Genomic DNA, 22,279 nt, shown 5'->3' on the forward strand with positions numbered 1-22,279 from the left:
GGCCTTGAATTCAGAGAGATCTGCCTGCCTCCCAAGTACTGGGACTAAAGGGGTGCACCACCACCGCGTGGCAGAAATTAACTTTTAATTAAAGATAATAGACCATACAGTTTGACAATTTTGGCCAGAATGCATGGCCATTCATTAGTGTGGTCATTCATGAATGATGCCACTGACTGTGACAGGTGGGGTACAAAGGCAGCAAGCTTCAGATGGGACTCCCAATTTGTGTCTTAGAAGAGACATGAATCAACGTACTTCCTTACCCACTGTGAAATTTCATACTGAGACTACTGCTCTGACAGACAGACTCAGAGTTCTATATGAGCATAGCAAAGCAGACACTCTGAAACACAGTGAGCTTGCCAAACCAAGGGCTCAGGAGAGACATCAACGGCAAAGCGAGAAGCACTCGTTGCATGTACGTGAGGAGTTCAGACTTCCAGAACCCATGAAAATGCTTGGAGAGCAATGTGCGTGTCTGTAATCCCAGCACATGGAATGCTCAGAAAAAAAACACCTTTTGGACAAGCTGTGTAGATAAACTAGTGGGTTTAGTGAATTCTGAGTTGAAGTAAGAGATTTTGCCTGAGTGTATGCTAGGAGAGTGATTTCTGGAAGTGTGTGTGTGTGTGTGTGTTATGATATGGATATGAAACTCTTTGTTTCATTGGAGTTGTTATCTAAAGTTATTAGATCTATCCTTTGTGTGTTAGAACAGTGCTCATTCATCAAATTTCAGTCTTCAGACCAAATTTGACCTCCTGCCTCTTTTAGTAAGGGAAGTTCATCAGACTGTCAACATGTCTTTTCTCTTTTGAACAAATGGAATTGCTGCTTTCCCTTCAAAAGGGAAGAGTTGAGTAGTTGCCATTGACTATGAGCCCACAACATCAAAAATATTCGCTACGTTATTTAATAACTCCCCTTTCTAGGCAAAATATTCTGACTCTATTTCTTGAGCAATCAATTTCTTTTAGTCTTTTGTGGGATCATAAAAATGACAACTTCATAAGAGAAAAAGCATACTGAATAACAACCTTTGAGCCCCTATTTAAAGATAAATACCACAAAGCTGTGGTATTGCAGTTTTGGGGTTTGCTCTATATTGTTAACCTATAGCTCTTCTAAGACATAGTAAGGTTTTTTAAAAAAAGTAAATCACAACTTGAAAAGAAATAATTTGTGATATAAAGTATTATAGTTTATGTTATTAATTCACACACTTGTATATTTTATTCAAGAATGGATAACCCAAGATTTAATTGGTATTTAGAATTACTCGGCAATAATGTAGGTGAAGAGATGGCTCAGTGATAACAGCACTGGCTGTTCTTGCAGAGGACCTATGCTTTATTCCCAGCACCCACACGTTGGCTCAAAACCTCCTGCAGCCTTAGTTTCAGGCCATCTGAACTCTTCTGACCTCCTTTGGCAATAAACATATATATGACACACATCCATGTATGCAAGCAACATACTCATACACATAAAATAGAATAAATTTTTAAACAATTTTAGAAACAAAATGAATATTAATTAATAAGTTTAACAAAAAAATCTTCCAATAATGAATTTATGAAAAAAAATTTAAACATATCATTATGGAGATAGCATTTGTGTAATTTAGAATGAGTATCAGGTTGGAACTACAGTTAAGACATATTTATTCTAGAATACAGATCCCAGGTAAAGAAAAAAACACATTACCCAGTGGTTAATATAAAGTCAAAATAAAAAATAATTTTCCTGTGTGGCTTAAATTATTATTCCTTAAATATGATTCACCTGATGCAGAAACTTCTGGAATGCATTTAAAAGTTCTGTCTTCTATACCCTATTTTTCACCTACTACATCTGAAACTTTAGGAGATGCATTAGGAATGTATATTTTTAGCGTTATAAGAACTTAATTTTCATGCATGCTTTGATTCACATTCTTTCGCCTCTAGAATAGAGTCAGTTAAAATGAGGGTCAGTTTCCTTTATGTGAAGGGTCTTCTGTTTCAGTAGTCGCTCTGGTAAGCTATTGCTCAAATCTTACATATATATGAGACACAATAGACAATAAACCAGTATAATTAAATGGATATTATTAAATTAAAGAGTGCCAACTGTCAAGGATTAGGGTGAATGTAATAATCTTGATGCAGTGAGAAATAATAAGCATGAAAATTAAGTTGGAGGTTAGTCACATTAGGGAGAGGTTAGCTTGCTGTGAATTTTTTTATAAGGTTATGGTGTTAATTTTGGATTGGATTGAATAGTGTCTATACATGAATGAACATTCTGGAATAGCAGAATTGTCATGATTCATTCTGATATATATTCATTGGTAAATTTTCTTGAACCTATCTGAATTGGAATAACTATTGAAATTTATTCATGGTAAATCTGGATGTAAAGTTTTATTCATATAGCATTTAGGTACTTTTAAATCTTGGTTGCTATAAGGAGTGTTATTAAACTCCTCAGAAGGTTGATAGTTGCAGGATGCATGACTTACTTAACGGCAATTGTTTCCTGAAATTTTAGGTTGTGTGCGTGGTAAATAATTTCAAAGGAAGACAACCAGAAAATGGGCACATGCACAGGGACAGTGTGGCCCGGATGCCGATGATCAACATTCCTCGAGTAGAAAGCCCTTTGGAAAAAGTAGCATCTGTGCAGGTGACTCATGACTTCCATTCTAGACCACATTCAATAGTTATTTCTGCTTGTGCATTCAGAAAGTGTGCAGCTACTAGTCTGACTACTTAACCTCCGAATCTAAGGTGTCATTTAGCAAGCATTTATCACTGGAAAGATCATCTTACAAAATGCATACTTCAATTAAAGTACCCATGGATATCCCTCATGCTTGGTGACTATGCAGAGAACTCATTCAGCACTTCGCTAGAGTCTAAGAAATACCATTCATTGCCTCACATGTAGGCAGATATTTATTTTCAAAAATGTCCTTTTTTATATAAAGTATACTTTATTTTTCCCATGTTCTCTATCAATAGGAAAGTGCTTCAAAAACTGTCATCACACAGTGCACGGGAGACATGCACTGAACCTCAGTGCACAAGGCTCAGGCAGTTCGCCAGCTCCTGCTGTGCTTCCTTGATGGAAGAGGTACTGAGGGTTAGGATGGGCTGAGTCTGTGCACAGACATTGTTTGAAACAGCAGGTCCAGGTCTCAGTGGGTGTCCCTGGGAGCAAGAAGTCAAGTACTTTCTAAAAATTGTTCTTGCAACTTCTGTAAACCAGATAGGGTATGTTTCCTAAATGCTGCTGTGGTTCTTTGCAATTGTAATTAGTTAAATGATTACTCAAGGGATAGCTCACAGCTTCTTTCCAGCCCCAGGCTCACATATTTTAATAAGTTCTTTTTAGTTTAAATTAAAATATAATTACATCATTTCTCTCCTTTCCTCTCTTCAGCTCTTCCCATGTACTCCTTCCTTGTTTTTTCTCAAATTCATGTCCATTTATGCTTTGTTCGTATTTGTACCACTCTCCTGCTGCCCTCTCCTTCCAGCCCACCAACTCTTTACCTCCCTTCCCTCAGACAATGTCCCACTCTGCCTTATCACGTGTAGAATAAACCATAAGATACTCTTTACTATAACGAAAACAAATGTTTTATTTTTGAATGAGTAGAAGTCAATGTGTAGGGTAGGGTGAGTTCTTTAAGGCTCATGGGGTCAGTAGGACACTGTTAAGCATATGTCACAGCATAGCCCAGGTACCAACGTAGTTTGTTCTATTTATGGAAAATGGTATTCTTGGTGAGAGATCTTATGTGTTGCTCAGTCTCCCACGTCTACACTTTCTAGGATCCACATTACATCTCCCTCTCAATTTGTGTCCTCCTTTTACAATTACTTTAGAAAAACCCACTAAGTCCAATTTGTGTTTCCCATATGCCTCATGGGTTTGGAATTATCAATGAGACATGCCTAATGTATTAGTGACCAGTCCATAAAGAAAAGTGATTCTTTCTCCCTCTACATCAATTAACTATCAAGGCTCTTCAGGTAGGAATGGAGCCTAAGGAGCCCTTCCCCACCTAGTGCTAGAAATTTTAACTGGCTTGACGTGCGCAGGTTAGCACAGCTGCCTAGAATTCACTGAAAAAGCAGCCGCATCATGTGGGCCCAGGACAGCAAAGCGCAGCTTTTCTCCTCATCCTCGGGCTCTTATATTCTTTCCACTCCATCTTCCATGATGTTCCCTGAGACATATGCAGGAAAGAGCTGATGCAGAAGTCCTGCCCGTGGCTGAGCACTCCTGATCGTTCTCTCTTAGATAATGTCTTTGGATTAACTGATTGCCACTACAATAGAAAGCATCTGTAACCAAGGTGAGAAGCAGCGCAGGTTGACTACTGTAGCCATAGACATTTAGAAGACAATTTGACAACATGACCATTTGAAAAAACAGCTTTAGTAGGTGCTCCCCTAGGTCCAATGACTTCCCTAACCACAGGATTGGATCATGCTTACAGTACCTGGAATTCAAGCAGGCCTCAAACCCACATACACAGTGAAATACTATTCAACTATAAAGAAATCTAAACTCACTGACTATGCAGAAAAAGTATAGAAATGGAAAAATATAAATATACTGAGTAAGGTGACCCAGGTCCCTAAAAATTAAAACCATGTATTCTTTTCTGTATGTGGATTCTTAGCTTCAAATGATTTTAAACCTGGAGTATATGTGGTATCCAGGAAACTAGAAACAAGTCAGAAAAAGAATGACTTTGGGAAGCATTTTAGAATAGAGTTGAAATGAAAGTAAAGAGGGGGTAATGCTGAGGATAGAAGGGTTCTAGTGGGTAGCGGGACAGTGAGAATGGAGAAATGAGGGACCAGGGAAAGGCTGAACCAAAATGAAATGTATGTGATCTTGCAAAACCGGGAAAACATTTGGTAAGAGATTATAATACAATAAGTGATATGAAAGAAGAGCGTACTGTGAGCTGAAGATTTATGTGGAGATGGACACAGGACACAGGACAAAAGGAAGACCAGAAGGTGAATTAAGCAAAATTAAGGATGTATGGAAAAAGCTTGTGAAACCTTACTAGTTTGTAAGCTAAGTAAAATACTAATTTTCTAGGCCTAGGACTAAGTTTGAAAAGCAGTACTCCTCATCTGTGTACATGCTAGAAGATATGTTATTACATGAAAAATATCATGTCAGTATGGTTTACCATCATGTAAGTGATCGACATTAAAATAATACAGGTTACTACCTTATTCTTAGTTGCCCATCAACACTAGAGGTTAAGTCCCTGTTGCTGACAATGCCATTTATTTTAGCTGCTGGAAAGAAAAATTAGTCTTAAATTACCAGGAAACTCTCTCCTGTCTGACTAGTGTTCACAGTACTATATGGTGCTATGTAGGCTTCTGGGGGAGAAAGGACAGCAGTAGTTTTATTTAGTACTAGACCCTGCGTGCTATAATATCAATTTGCCAGGCAAGAAGGACCCACTAGTTCACTTGTGGCAACACTGTTTATGAGGACGAACATCACTCTTTTGATTGGTTTTGAGGTCTGGTATGCTATCGTATTGGTGGTGTGCGTTTATTCTTCTAGACAGTGTGTTCCAGTCTAGAACTTTGGGGAATAAGGCTGAGATGAAGCTGATTTTGTGCTTTCTTGCTTGCCGTAATGTATGAAGACCACATCCTCTCTGTTCTTTTTATTTCTGTACCCTATCAGAATTCTTTGTTCATTGGATATGGCCTGTATCCCTGACCACATTGTGGTAGAATTACGGCAGGTATCCTAGGAATTTCTTAGAAGCCTATTTTATTCTACCCTTTGAATCTTCACTGCCAAGGGACCATGCACCTCTGTTCCTCAGCCAGAGCGAGAGGGCAGTCACATGAAGGAAGTTCAAGAGCCATCTATTCTTTCTGAATTTCCAAACACAAGAGGTGGTCATGTAAAAATTTCCCAAGTACGTTAATTTCAATATCTGGTCATTGGAGAATGTCATTTATTCCTTCACACTGGTCCTCTGATGAGAGATGAGGAGGCTTCTGTTAACACTGGTGTTTGGGCATGGTCAATAGCTTTAATATAATGCCATGCCATACTTTTGTTTTCATGTTTGCGTGCTTCTTCTGGAAGTTATGTAAACTTTTAAACCTCTTATGTTCCAAGCACTCATTTGATGAACTATAGCTTACTGTATAATTATAATATTTTATTTCTATGCCAGTGATGTAGCCTTTAATTGCAGGGAGTTTTTCATTTGGTGAAATACCATCACTTATGAGGAAGACTAATGGGTTGTCTCAAAGATAAGTAAGTCTGAACATTCATAGCATTTTATGAAATGCTTTTTTTTTTTTCAAGACAAGGTTTCTCTGTAGCTTTGGTGCCTGTCCTGGAACTAGCTCTCGTAGACCAGGCTGGCCTTGAACTCACAGAGAACTGCCTGCCTCTGCTTCCCGAGTTCTAGGATTAAAGGCATGTACCACCACAGCCCAGCTTGGAAACTGGTTTAAAAGATTCCAATGTGAGAGTTCCTTAAGTTAGTCACAGAATATTTGGAACACTGTATGGTACCTATGAAACTCAATAAGGCTTTGTTATTATTATTATTATTATTATTATTACTATTATTACAGTATTAAAATGCAATAGGAACCGGTACATCAAAATCCAAAAAAAAAAGATCTATTGTAAAGTATTTTAAAAATAAATTTTAGTGGGGTTAGGGTACTTGAAACTGGGTCGTATGTAAGCCAAGTTGGTCTCAAATTTTCCATGTAGCCTGGGATAACCTTGAAATTCTGATTCTTCTGCCTTCACCTAAGTTCTAGTATTGTAGGTGTCTTGACTTGACTCAAAAGAAATGTGCTCTGTCTATTTTTCTCTGCCAAATTAAACACAGAAATCTTGCTTGTAGCTCCCATGTACTCACTTCAGGGTTCAGATTTCCTTGGTCCACCTGCAGCCATCTTAAGTTCTATCAGTACATAGGCTATGGATTTTGCATGTGCAGAAATCTTTCCTTTATAGGCTCTCTTAAAGTTCCTACTGTCTCATACCCAGGGAATTAGCTCCCTTTGGATACCACACCTCCCTTTCTCTCAAACTCATTCTATTTGCTTCCTCCTTCAAGGCTCATTTCCAGCAGAATTGGCAGTGTTGTTAGCTTCAGGATGTTTCCAGAAACTCGAAACACTATGAATTCCTTTTGGGAATCCAAAAATCAAGGATCTGTGTTTTCTTCTTGGAAATGATGATGTAACAATTTATAGTTCTACTGTTTTTTGTCTCCTATTTTTAGGAAGAATAAAGAAGGCCTTAATACCATAATAGCTGATTATCAAAGAGAATTACTGCAAAATTTGGGAATTTCTACCAGATACAGCATAAATAAACCCATGCTGAGAGAAATACTTCCCCACTTCAAACTTTGGTCTTGATTCATTCCAAATGAGAGAATTCTTTTTAAATGAAATGGGGATAACCAAACTGAGTGGGTAATTACTTTCATTCAAAACAATAAATATCAGTAAAGCAAGATGGCTATGTGGTTAAGAGAACTGTCTGCTCTTCCAGAAAACCCGCATTCAGTTCTAAGTACCCACTTGACAATTCACAGTGGTCTTTAGCTCCAGACAGTCTCCTAAGATAAGATACAATCTTTTTTATTCTTTGGGTACCAGGCATACCTTTGGTATACATACATACAAAAAAAACCCACTCAAATATATAAATATAAACAAATATTTAAAATTAGCTAAACAGATCAAAAGCAAGAGAAATAATTGCCGTCAAGTACCCTACCAACTTTATGGAGCAGAAATTAAGCTGCACAGAACCGTGATATGCAGTGAGTCAACAAACACCGAATGAAAATGTACAGCAATAAACTTATCGTCTTGAAAATTCCCATGGTCTGAATCTCCTCACACATTTTATATTTTTATTCTCTAAATGAGGACAGAGAACCACATCTTGCAGCTTCTTAACTCAGATAGAAGTTGAAGATTCCATAAGGGAAATGTTTAGATTGTTTCTGAATCCTTTCTCACACATTTTAAGAAATTTAACTGAGCTAAATCTACTTTATACCAAATGGGGGTAATCAGAACATGAATTTAGATCCCTTAGTGTGACACTGTGACAAACATGAGGGACAGTGTGATACTTTTTATTGCCCAGGCAAGGATGGGTAGGAGGGAGATGGAGCAAAGATGATACAGTGAGTAACCTGCTTGGTCCATGAGCATGAGGGGTGAGTTAGGATCTCTGACATGCACACAAAAGGCAGGTGCTGTCATGTGTGTCTGTAACTGTGGTGCTGGGAAGGCAGAAACAGGTAGCCATTTTAATCATTTGGAGATCTTTACTTTCAGGAGGCAACTCTGTCTAAAAATAAGGGATTGAAAATGCCATTTGGTGTTGACCTTTGGCCTCTGCACATGTTAACAAGAGTCCGTACACCCGCACATACGAGCGAACACATCTGCGCAAACACTCTACAACACCCCGCCCCTGTACACTCACAATAAGAAATTGGACTACATTTATTGGCCTTGGTATCTTCTTTCCACAGAACAGGAAATTAAAGAGAACACATGGAATGAAAGATAAACTATAGTTGGATGATTAAAAAGCAGTGAAAGAACACACATGGTGGCATGGTGGATTCAAACCAACTCTAGAAATCATAAACAAAGAAGAAAATTCATGCTGAGGAAAGTAAAAACAAGTAGATTGAGATAGGAATACAGAGAGCTAGAGAGACGTCTCAGCAAATAAAAGAGAACACTGCTCTGAGATTATTAGGCCCAAGTTCTAGTCCCAGCATCAGTGTTAGGAGACGTAGGCTGCCTGAAACACAGCTTCAGGGGATCTTACACCTCTGAGTGGCAGGTACATGCCGATCCTGGGCACAAACTCATATATGGATATATACACATACATATCATCAAAATTAAAAGTATTTTCTTTCTTTAAAAAGATTGACTAAAGGATAAATTGACAAGAAAGAAAGTGACCCAAGAAAATGTACCAAATAGAGAAGACACTCTACCAAGGCCTGTCTTCTAGAGCACGGCAGCCAGCAGAGCAGTGACAGGATTATCTAATCTTCTTCATATCTTATGGCACACTTTAAGGAAACTTTTCTTTGAATAAATACTTAAAAATTTAAGGTGGGTAAGTTAATCAGACGAAGGTAAAAGTGAAATTTGTACTACATACTTGAGGTTCATTGAAAACTAATAACACTGAGGAAAGAATCCTACAGATGTGTTAACAGGCAATGTTATTCTCAGTCATGAACTACTTCAGGCAGAACATGCTTTCTGCTTCATTTAGTTTGGACTTGGCTATTAGTCTGTGAATAGAATGAACACAGACCTCAATTGGTCTTTGGAATATCTTCCCACCTGACTGTCCTGGTGCCTTCTTCTGGGAGAAGTCTTTTCCAGCCTAGACTCCAGGACAGGAAAGCACAAGAAGCAGACACGCAGCCCAAAGCCTAGCCACCAATGTGTAGCATGAGAAAAAAACAATGGGAGTCACAGGAATTTGGAGGTTGTCAGAGTATATTGCAAAACCATACACACTTCTATTCTTGATAAAATAAGGACCTGGTATATTAGGCATGACTCTCTAGACACACACACACACACACACACACACACAAATACATACACACTTTCTCTTTGTAGAAGTGTGTGTGTTGCCCTAAAGCAGGATTTATTAGATTGGAAATAAGTGATCCTGTAATGGCTGTCTGCATATTGGAGGCCCAATGAAAGATAAGTAGGTAGAGCCAGCTATAAGTATATATTTTCTTTTCTCGGGTGATAAGACATTACTCAATCAAAGGAAAACAATTTTTTCTTGCCAACAAGAAAGGGAAAGTATTGGCAAGAATGGTTTATGGGTAGACTCCCTTGTATAGTTATGATAAATGGCTTTTCACAAACCTGTGCCTATCAATGAAACTGACCATGTAAATGCACATCCTGATTAACAAAACCATCAGCTGAATGAAAAGTGGTGAACAGTTGCAATGGTTGCAGAAATCTCCAGATATCACAATATAAATCTCCATGCTTAATGTCATGGTAAAGAAAGAAATGCTTATGGTTCTAAGAGAACAAGCACCCAATGTCTAGGAGACCTGTGCACTGCTCTTCCCATTGTCTTGGTAGCAGATTATGGAATGACAGGAAGCAAGGAGAAATATGAGTTGAAATTTATTCAGAATGATGTGTGTGTGTGTGTGTGTGTGAGAGAGAGAGAGAGAGAGAGAGAGAGAGAGAGAGAGTTAATTTTCAATGGTTTGAAATTCTGGGCTTGAAGTCCAGTTCCTCTGCACTTCAAACCTGGGGTTTCTTGTTAGTTTCTTACCTAGACAAACATGATTATACACTTCAGTGCTCTCTATGAGAAATTTCTTTGAAATTTCAGGGCATTGTCATGAGTAACCGGCCATCTATTTAAGATTTGATTACATTTCTATGAAAATATCTTTGTTTTGTGGAGCTGCTGAATGATATGTAATGTTCTATAGGACCACTTAAGACAGCTTTTGTAGTGATCAGATGTTGCAGTAGTCAGTGGGAGCAAATCAGTTAACACTTTAGGCACCTAAGGTGAGTTTTGAGCATGTATTAAAACTAATTAAAAAACAAAATTTACATGCTATTCTCATGTATTTTATTTTGCTTTAAAAAGAAAATGGAAACAACTAAAATGCAGTAGGCATCTATTCCTGGGCTGTTTTTGCTTATTTGTGTTGATTTTTGTTTCTTTCTTTTTTTGTTCTTTTATATGTTTGTTAGTTTTTGTTGTTGTTGCTTATTTTAGCTAGACATAGGCAGATTGATATAGATAGGTGTATATATAGGTAGGTAGATAGATGTATAGTTAGATGATAGTCAGATAGTAGATAGATAGATAGATAGATAGATAGATAGATGTAGGTAGATAGCTACATGATAGATAGATAGATAGATAGATAGATAGATAGATAGATAGATAGACAGAGATAGATAGATAGATAGATAGATAGATAGATAGATAGATAGATAGATAGATGATAGATGGAGTGAACATGAAGTTACATGGATGGTAAATTGAGGAGGATCTGGAAGAGTTGGTGGAAGGGAAACATGATTGAAATGTATTTTTTGAAAAAAGCTTTTAAACAATGAGAACAAAGAATAATTGCAGCAGCTACTCACATCCTTTGGACTAACTAGACACTGGATACACTGGTGTCCTGTGCCATGGTTTCAAATTATTGCTTTTTTTTCTTCATGTCTGTGTGTTCAGGATTTATTTTTCTACACAATATATGAATCATATTATACAAGGTATAAGAATAACAGGCAGGCCTTTTCCCCAGTTATCCAGCAGCCTTCTATAAAAGCATCTTTCTGAGAATGACTTTTGAATGGCATGGGGGTGATGAGTGTAGCTTAGGTAGATATGATTCATTCAGTCATTAGTTAAGGAGAGAATAAGCGATGGTGGAATGCTAGATGAGCAATCTTGTCCCAGCAGCATGTGCATTTGTACACACAGAAGTGTTCAGAAGTGTCCACCTCATTGCCTTAGTCTGGAGCATCTAAGAACTATGAAAACACTCTGCAGAGGTCACACTTTTTAAATACCTACAATGACTGCAATAAACAGTAAACCAAGTCCAATGTCCTATGAAACAAAACCTTTATTTTTAATTTATTGTTTTAGGTAAAGAAACAGTCAAAAAGCAAAAGTCAGTAATTTGAATATCTTCTTTAAAAATTAAAATGCAGGTCTGAGCTTGTAGTTCAGTAGTCAGTTGCCTACTGTGCTTGAGACCCTGAGCTGGATACCAGATATGAAAAACTGAAATAAAAAGAAAAGAAGGTAGGAGAGAGCAATGGAAGGGAGGAGGAGAGAGGGAAGCTGTAAAGAGGAGGAATGGAAGAAACATAAGAGGAAGGGAGAAAGTATTCAGATAAATAAAACAAAAATGAAGAAGGACCTATATCTAATCATAATTACTTGAATTCTTTTCCATGTATGTGTGTGTATATGTGGGGTACCTATGTATATGTCTGTGGAGGCCAGAGTCAATCATGCGTCTCTTCCTTAGATGCTATTTACCTTGTCAATAAGATGTCCACCCATTCTTTTATTGATGAGAGTGAAGTCTTCTCTGTGTGGTGCTTTTTTGTTTGTTTGTTTGGTTTTTGTTTCTCTGTACAGCTTTGAAGCCTTTCCTGGAACTCAGCCTGAAGGTCAGGCTGGCCTTGAACTCAAAGCAATCTGACTGCCTCTGCCTTCTGAGTGCTGGGATTAAAGGTGTGTGCCACCATCATCTGGCAAAAGGTCTTCTGTTTTGTGACTGAATCACAGCTTCTTTTCCCAGAAGCTGATTAGAGGGCATTTAGGTTGAATGTGATCAAAGGAAATTATGAATGCAGCTGACATAAAATTAATGTACAGATTTTGTATTAACAAACATTTTTAATTCATAAATTGTAGATACACATGCACATGCTCTCTCTCTCTCTCTCTCTCTCTCTCTCTCTCACACACACACACACACACACAAACACCTGGAAAAGGAATTAGTGGGCCATCTGCATTTTTACTGACTAGTGCATTTTTTTGTGGAAACAGGCAAGATTCTGGGTGCTAATCAGCAACTGGTTGTAAAGAAGTTTATTATGCACCTGCTCCTTTATCTGCATCCTCATATTCTTCTTTGCCGGGGATTGCTGTGTGCTTATGTAGCCAATCTAAAGCATTTTTAAAGGTTAAAAAGGAACGAAACAAACAAGATTGCACTTAGGTTAAATCAGCACGAAAGAAGCATAAGAGCAACTTACAGATACGTTTTAGTTACTAAGAATGTCAGTGTGATTTCTATTAGGGTTACAATAAATTAAACTTGAATAAACACTCAATCACAAGCTGGTAATATATTCCTCGGGCCTTTTGAGTTTCCATTATAGTGACGAAGTACATTATTTTGCAAGCAGACCCAGAGGGCAGTGAGACAGATGTGGTTGACAAAGACATTGGGGGGAACCCTCCTTCACTTCCTAGCATTACCCTGGAAGAGACAGGAGAACCATTTCCCAGCAGGTTAAGTCAGAGCATGGGGATAAGAGGTTTGGGGATGCTATTAATCATAGTCAGATCATCATGGGGTCCAGGTGAGTGAGAAAAAATTAGGACCTAAAGCTGGTGAGGACGATATAGGAATTAGTAGTCAAGAAGTGTTTTCACATGGTCAAATTTTGCAGTTAGATGAGGGAAGCTAGGAGTTTACATTCCTAAACATGACATATTTCTAGGAACATAGCTGAGAATATGGGTGAAAGTTGTGGCAGATAGCAAAGTGCTGAGTCTTAGGAAGGACGTGAAACTTAGAGGGCAATCCATTTGGATACCTACACCAAAGATAGCACTTTGAAAACTGGTAACGTTCTGGGATGAAAGCCCAGGGATTCTGCTGCAATAGGCACTGGCTTAGATCTGGAGATGGGGCAGTGCACACCAAGCTTCCTGGGCAATTGGATATGAAAGTAGAACTTGACCTCGATGCAGATGGGTTAGCAGATCTGATGCAGCAGCTCTCAACTCGGGCTGCACACTAGGATCAACAAGAGAGCCTTTCTGTATTCTGGCGGCTGTATGAGGCCTTGGACCAATTAAATCCAAATCTCTGGGGCTGTGCCTGTATTTAGTCAAACTCCAGTATGAAGCCTAGGATGAGCACCAGAGCATCTAAAAATCTGGACTGGGAGCTGCAGCTTCTGTGGCTACTCAGGCTCCTAAGCTCATGTAGCTAATGCCTCAGCAGAGCCTACATTCATTTCTTGTTTAATTACTTTGCCAGCAAAAGCCTCCCACAGATTTCCTAGGCAGAGAGGATTGTCTCAGGAAGTAGCTTTTAGTCCCTTTTAATTGCACAAAAAGGAAACTCTTGAATTAAAAGAAAGCTCTGAATTAATACAAAACTTTGCACTCAAACAAAGTCACTAGAGAGAGAGAGAAATATTGTCCAAACAAAGTACTTCTGTCCAATTCAGCTCCTATCTGAGCTTTTATTTTTCCTTATTCCTAGTTTTTTTTTTTTTTTTTTTTTTTTTTTTTTGGTTTTTCGAGACAGGGTTTCTCTGTGGTTTTGGAGCCTGTCCTGGAACTAGCTCTTGTAGACAAGGCTGGTCTCGAACTCACAGAGATCCGCCTGCCTCTGCCTCCCAAGTGCTGGGATTAAAGGCGTGCGCCACCACCGCCCGGCTTCTCAGTTTTGTTAAAGAAAATAATTGCTTACTTTGAATTTGACCACCAATTCCAGACCCCCAGTCTGAATTGCTCTAATAATTTCATCACTAAATTTAAAATGATTTCTCTTTACTAAGTGATCTCACTCCTTTCACAGATCATTAGGAGGGAGACATTGCATGGCACATTGGTGGGGAGCAGAGGACACATTCTCCTTTTGGGGTGCCACTTTTGTTATCATATTTGGACTTTTGGTATCTTCAGAAAGAATCTCTATAACACAGGCTATTCTTGAGCTCACTATGCAGCAACCCCTGCCCTTGAACTCTGCAGCCTATTCTTTTGCTGGGATTATAGGCATAAGCCATCACATCAGGCATTTTCTCTTCGCTCTTCTGTCCATGCTCCCTATCTCACAGAAGACAATGAATGCAATATGGAAGCAAACAGCAAAATGAAGCATAGCAGCGTTGTCGATTATGACATGCTATCCACTTCCCCTGGAGAAGGGTAGACAGCATCCACGTAACAGTGACCTCACTGGTAGATTTACAGTGGGTCTATGATCCCTTATCAGGAATCCTTAGTGCCAGATGTTTTTCAGTATGCAAAATACTTTGTGTTTTAGAAAATGATGTATTCTGTTGCACAAGTAGCCTGGAGACACTTACTTTGGAATTAAATACTGTTGTTTATGTAGCAAAACACAGAGTATATATTGTCTTGTGTCATTAGTTACGTTTTTGCCAGCAAAAGAGTTTGTATTCTTCTTGTAAGAAATATTTGAATTTTGAGGTTGAATTGGTTATTATAGTTGTACAGTTTCTGAATTATGGACTTTATGAAAGAACAAATGGTGAATTTTATTTAAAAAATACCGACTAATTATTTTTAATTATCTTTTTCCTTTTTTGCTTTAATTCTCAAAATTTTTATATTTAGCTCATTCCTTTGAATATTATCCACCACAAATAAATGATAGATAAACCACAAATAGAGGGTTGGAATGGGGACAAGAAAGATTATGTATATATCATTTAACATTAATAAAAATCCATCCAAGTACATATATCTGTATTCTGTATATGAGAAAGCTGAATTTTTGATGGAGGTCACATTTAAACACTTGATATTCAACCTCTTTGTCTGCAGAGTCTACTGTGCCATTCAGCTTCTTCCCCAAGGAGGGCAAATACCTAAGTCAAAAAGTCAGAACACAAATATCCCATTTTTTATTAAAAACTGAAGCTGACTTGACAACTTTGTATTAAGATATGAGGTCTTTTTTGCCATCTTGAAAAAAAAGGGAACTTTACTCATTTCTTTCTATTAAATGATCATACTCATTTACAAATTATTTGGGAGAGATGTTCACATAGCATGTTAGTGAGGATCATAGAATGCATTATCCCTTTAGCATGTTTTTATACCTTATTCAAACTCGCCGTGTGTGATCTTACAATAGCAACCTAGACCTCTGAAGCAACAAGTACTTTCACTGAAGCGAAAAAGTTAATATTTAAATTGCATGTAAACCACGTTTTGTAGGTGTTCCAAAACCAGTGTATGGAAGATGATCAAGAAGGAAATTCACAGGGGAGGTCCTATAAAGACTGCCTTGCCAGGTTCTTCGACTGGATAATGGGGATTAGCCACTGCGAACACCTCCAATTAAGGCAATAAACGTATGTGCGCGTCAGCGCACTGGTGGTGGAGCTCTGCTGCGGAGCTAGCGCGAATACGGAGAGCTGTGTCCTTCTGCACAGGTTTCCAGCACTATCACAGGGACCTTCATCCCCTCCCTTAGCTTGTCTGCGGTTGTCATTACTGCTTCCCTTTTTTCCTCAATAGAAATGTAGCGTTTTTACAAAATGAAATAGTTTAATATCTTTAAAATTATTTATTTTCTGAAATCTTTTATGACTACTTTTCAGGAATGTTCTTTTGTCTTTTTTGTCAGTGGCAGATCTTGTCAAGTAGGAAGCCACTACTAAATTTTCACGTCATAAATGAATGAGTCTTGACTTACATGCCATTATGATTATTTTTACACTGCCTAGAGAAGTACATAGTAAAATGAAGATTTTCACACAGAATTTGAAGCATTAAAACTGGACTTAGATTGGCCTGGAGAGACTTCTCAGTGATTAGGAGCAGTTGTTGCTCTGGTGGAGCCCTAGGTTCCCAGCACCTGTGTCTGGATGCTCTGACACGCAGAATATCAAAATTGTCTTAAATTTTCTAAATTTCAGGATCTGAAATGATTTTTAAGGCACACAGTGATTATTTCCCCAGGGGACCCCTGCACTCAAGGACAAGCCTCAGTATTTTGCCTGCTGGTGTGATGTGAACTTGAAAGAACACTTGCTAATGGATACTTAGCAAACTCTATTCTTCATCTGCCTGGGCTTTAACTCTGTCAAGGTCGCACCTAAGTCTCTATCTCTGTAACTCTGAACATATCTGCTATGAAAAGCACTTTGAACGGGCAGTGTGATGAGAGAACCCTTTTCTAATGTTGCTGTGATACGAGATTGCCATTTATTTTAGACCTTAATATAATTCCACATACTTCAGGATTAATCATAGAATATCAATTTTTGCTACAATATTTCAGCATCTATGGCATCCATATTACATGCCTGAATCTATTTCAACATTAGCCATTCTAAAAAGTTTATGTCTCTATAACTGATGGCTTTTTTAAAGCAAAAGAAGCAAAAAGCATTTGGAGGCTGTCAGTAATTCTGTAGTCCAAAAAAATAAAAAATAAAAACAACAACAAACCTAGATTTTGGTGTGGAGCCTGAATTTATGCATCAAAAGTGCAGTGTTTAAGTAGATCTCTGTCAACTAACGAATGCTATTTCAGTCGGAACACTTGTCCACCCCACTCTACACCATCTGTCTCACAGGGAGCAATTAGTCTGAAGCTACAGCCTGCACACTGAAGTCCCATTAACAGCGCCACAGAATATTAATGCATCTGGTATTGCCATTTTTATCTACGCAAATTTGAGTGTTAATTTTGAGCAAAGCAGGTATAACATTTTAATCTATTCCATTAATTAAGAATCCTGAATAAAAGATATAATTAGCTAACATCACATAACAGTACCGAGAAGTGAGTTTAACAACACTGTGTGTTTTGGCAATATGCATGTGGGCCTCAAGTCTTTATTTGTCCAAAATGCTAACTACTTTATAGAATCAGTTTCTGCAGGACCCTGACTCTGAAATTCCCTTTTCTCTTTCAGAACCACATCACTGCCTTTGCGGAAGTCACATGATATTGAAACAGATGGTTTTTCCCTGCACTGGACGTCATCCCTCTTTACCATCCATTCATAAGAAGGTTTATTTGATTACGCGGAAATTTATAAAGTTGCCTGAGACTTTTTATAAATTTAAAACTCAATAGCACCCTCTCTGCTCCACCCCCGCCCCGGTCCCCCACTAGACTGTGAGCTCCTCAAGAGCAGGACCATGGCTTTCTTTTCTGTATCCCCAACACCTACCACCTAGCACAAAGTGTGGGTGTTCAGTACAAACATGATGACAAAATGAACAAATTAATTCTTAAATAAAATAGTCGCTTTAGTTTCTCAAAAGAATCTCTGTGACTATGTGAAAAGAAATCTCCATGTGGGTTATATTTGTATAAAAGAGAAACCCTCTATTTTGGACTCGTTAAGCCTTTTTAATTTTTCATATATCTATTCAACAGTACAGCATATTTAATTTGAAGTTAATTTTGAAAGTCACGGGGGCTTTTTTATTATGCAGCATGACATTTTTTCCATTCTAACAGATTTCAGCGTGTGAAATCATTTTACTTTTAGAAAGTATGTCCTATACTAAATTGTTTGCTCATTATATTATTCTGTATTTCACTTAAAATACCATTCATACTACACATTCTAAGACTGGTGCTTCTGCTTTTAAAGGGGAAATTGCCAATTTTTATTGTCACTAAGTAATGTATCATAATTAAAATTATTTATTTGGACTTTTTCTTTGACACTTGTGATTTAATGGTTTGAATGCAGCAATATTTGGAATACATTAAGGCAAACCAGCCATGATACCATATTATTGAGTAACTTTCCATCATTAACAGTGTCTCAAGATTGGCTGTAGTCCAGTCGTAAGCTTTCTTACTGATCAAGAATTCAAATAATTTAAGTGAGAATGAACCACATCTTACCAAACAATTATGTAGATGCTAGAAATATGATTAATATATTTTTGTAATTGTCTAATACTTTAGTTAATATGTATTTATATTTACTTTATCATTTGATCCTCACAGTAATCCTGTACAAATATTGAAAGATCCCTTTATTTACACACAAGAAAAACGAAGCCAAGACTGATAACATGCCCAATCCCATACCTCTAATCAAGCAGAGAGAAAAAGCTGAAATTCAGAATTACCCTGGATTTGCATTTTTCCCCTTAAATATGCCACAACTGCCTCATTAAATGTGTACCTTATATTAATGAACATAAACACATTTTTCAAACACAAAGCTATCTAGGGTTCTATTCATAGTTCTAGTGTCTGGATGTGAGGCTCTTTGTAAAAGGGAAGCCCAAATCAAGTGTCTTCATTCTGTATCTCAGCTGCCGTTCAGGAAAGAGGCCAAGGGACCAACTTTACAGCGTCCACGTGGAACTGAAAAGAAAGAATATAAGGAGAATCGAGCAAAGAGTCACTTTGCATCTCTAAAGCTAACCCAAGATGCTTTGACTTATATGTGTGGAAATTGATTAAAAAAAATCTTTCTAGTCTTGAAAAATAGTTGAAAGTAAACATTTAATTTACCCTCTAATCAGCAAATAATTAAAACCAAAGACTTTTCCGTTACTTACAAATGGATTTCATTTGTCCAATTCCAATCCTGCAAGAGTCAAAACACTTCCAACTAAGAGCCAAATAAAGAAATTCCCTTTTTATAAAAATTGAGATCTCTACAGCAATTCAATTCTTTTTGGCAATTTAGAACAAGCTTTCGTGTCTTGACCTTTTAAAGGCATTGTTTTAGAAAGCACTAGAAATGGGCAGTTTGGTTCCAGAATAAAGGGTATGAGCATAATACCAAGCAAAGGCCAGGTGACTGGTTGGGCTTCTACGGTTGTTTAATTCTGGTGGTTCTACACCCACTTTAGAAGGACCCAAGAAAGAATGGTTTTCCCCTTGGAAACCATTATGTAAGGACGTCAAGGTCAGTGAAGATTTGCACCTTCCTAAACCTGGTCACTATAAAAGAGTTATGAATTAAACAACGAAACAGTATCAGAGTGAAAATCGCTCCTACTATTTAAGCATCAAGAAAGTTGTGCAATTATAAAATCCAGGAAAAATTAAAGTTGTGAGAATAGAGCAAACCCAGCAAAGATTACTTAACCATGATGCTATTACTGAGAATAATGGAAAACATATTTGAGAAAAACGTTAAAAACAATGACAAAAGCTGGTGTTCAGTGGTGCAGCACTTGTTGAGCATGCACAGGCCCTGGGTTCAATCCCCAGGATTTGTAAAAGAAAGCACTAATCTCGATATATACATATGTACATACATAGTCTAGTAAAAGCAGGCAATCCCATACATTTCTGATAGAGACCCTCATTTTTATTCCTCTTCCTTGGAGCCCAGGTCAGTGTAAATTGTACCAACTGAAAACTTCAGTAGCCTCTGTTTGCATGGCAGAAATTTCGCACAAGTCTTATCCGATGCCTAAGGTAACTTAAAAGAGTCTTTTATGTTAAAAGAGAAGTGAACCTTCTTTGACAGACTTTGTCTATTCAACTTCTAACTGGGCCTCTCTTTTTCTCAGGATCTATCCTAGCCAAATATCTTGGTTACATTTTCCATAGCTTCCTTTGTGAGAGAACAGTGGGGGAGGGAACAATTCTCTGCTGTGTATTGTATTTTTCAAATAAAAATTTAAAAATTAAATTAAAAAATAAATTTCCTTTCCCTCATGGATTGTTCTTTATTGGGGTAGAGGAATAAAGAATGATCACTAATGTGCATAGAGTTAAGAGTTTTCATATTGGCTGGAGAGTGTTTAAAAATGTACCAAATTGGCCATTTTGATTTCTTCTAGTTCAGGTAAATGGTCCTTATATTCCACAAACCATCCTGGGATCCTGTCAAGCTCTGTAGTTACAAATCGTAAAGTTCTGGAAATGACTTTGGACACCAAACAGGCATGTGATTTATAGCTTCTCTTATTCCTGTGAATTACAAGCAACAAAGAGGCAGATGTCCCTTCATCCTGTCCCTATGGGCATCATCAGTCAAGCTCTGGATGTGCTCTGAAAGGTCACCTCAACAGGTGACAAATGATTCTGTTTGCACACTGGAAACATGAATCTCACAATTTGCTTTTTTATGAATGAATGCTATGAATTATAAATCTTCAGAAATACAAATCAAGGCAGCATGTTATTCCAGATTACAAGTGATCAGATCTCAAGTCAAGAAGATGAATACTTGAATTTTTCTCTCTTGTCAGTGTAGATTACAGTTGTTTTTTAGCCCAATGATCCCATAGGATATGGTTGATTGATGATAAATTGTGTTTCCCTAAACTGTTATCCTTGTGACTCATTAATTATAAACTCAGACTGCCTTTATTCACACGAGTTACCCAAACAATTTCAAACAAAGAAACATAGATGAGTGGGCACACTGGGACCTCTACTGTTCCAATGAGAATCCAAATCCATGCCATTTGTTAGAAAGGTGATATTGGCCACAACTTTACACAATAAAAACATTTGCATCTCATTCTTATAAATTTGTCATTGGTCAAAGACTGGTAGAGTTATTTTTCTCTTGAGAAAAGAAAAACTCTTCCAAGCTACATAGTAACTCTTCATTTTAATCATGTTTCCTTGGAGCAGTATCTCCTGCCTTCATTTCACCCAGCATTTTAAAGAAATATGGTTCTAGATATCAAATGATTCACATTTAGTACTGATTAAATGATAGCTAAAAGATACATAACTTTTCTTATGTACATGAAAGTTATCAGACCACATGGTCATGGATTTCTTGAGAATCTAGTATCTTCTCTTTATAACTCAGAAAACTATCAGGTAACTAAGGAGCCTCAGCAGCATGGCTTGAGAATTCAGAAATGTGTTGTGTGCTGGCACATAGTCACTTGCCCATCTTATTCAGTTGACCAAACTATGTCCCAAAGCCACCTCAGTTTTAAGAAGGAGCTAATAAAGAGGTGGGTGCCAAGAGGGGTAAGAAGCCGGTTCTTAATTTACATTCAATTTACCACAAACTTCTAAAAATTCAAGTATTGCATTCAAATCCTCCTGAGTTTAATTCCTCACAGTTTTTGAGGACTCTGTCTGTTAAACACCAAGATTCCACAAATGGCAATGACAAAAAAGCCAGCTCTGGTTTATAACTAAACCAGGATAACCACTCCCCTGGGTAGCAGTTACACACACAAATGATCCGGCTCTGTAGAGAACTTTCTTCCTCGTACTTAAAGCATCAGCAAACCTGATGAGGTTTTTATTTAGACATAAACATTTTACATAATTCCTTGTATTTGTTAATAAAGAAGAAGTCATGATTTTATATGTGAAAACAAAGAAGTAGAAGACTATGGTATGGGTGCTTGGCATGTGGCTCAATGGTAAATGTGCTTACCTAGCATGCAAAAGGTAAGGTTAGTGACTCAGACTAAAAATAAATAAATTTATTTATTTATTAAAAATAAATAGTATAAGATATAATGTATACCTTTGGGTTGTATGTGCCTATAAACCAGTTTGATTTTTATAGTTTTGACTTTCAGGAATTTTAGTTACTATGGCTTAAACAATATCACTCCCACAACAATGATCTTCAAGTTCTGAGTGGCTACATAAATGACAAATTGTCCTACCAGCTCTTCAGCCTTCCAGGTACTGGAAGCATATAGGACTAGTGTCTTTGTTACTTTTCCACCAATGTGTTAAATACCCCAGCGAGGC

General features: G+C 37.5%; 1 protein-coding gene across 1 annotated transcript in view; it reads left to right on the forward strand.

Annotated features, from left to right (window-relative positions):
- Plppr5 (phospholipid phosphatase related 5) overlaps window positions 1–20,231 on the forward strand; it is a 102,501-nt gene extending 82,270 nt beyond the window's left edge. Inside the window, exons 5-6 of the mRNA XM_057793346.1 lie at window positions 2,536–2,670; window positions 17,526–20,231. Coding sequence (XP_057649329.1) covers window positions 2,536–2,670; window positions 17,526–17,558 — 168 coding nt within the window. The 3' untranslated portion in view covers window positions 17,559–20,231. The remainder of the gene's footprint in view (window positions 1–2,535; window positions 2,671–17,525) is intronic.
- Window positions 20,232–22,279: the final 2,048 nt, after the last annotated feature.

Source organism: Chionomys nivalis, chromosome 18, assembly GCF_950005125.1.
Source record: "Chionomys nivalis chromosome 18, mChiNiv1.1, whole genome shotgun sequence".
NCBI lineage: Eukaryota > Metazoa > Chordata > Mammalia > Rodentia > Cricetidae > Chionomys > Chionomys nivalis.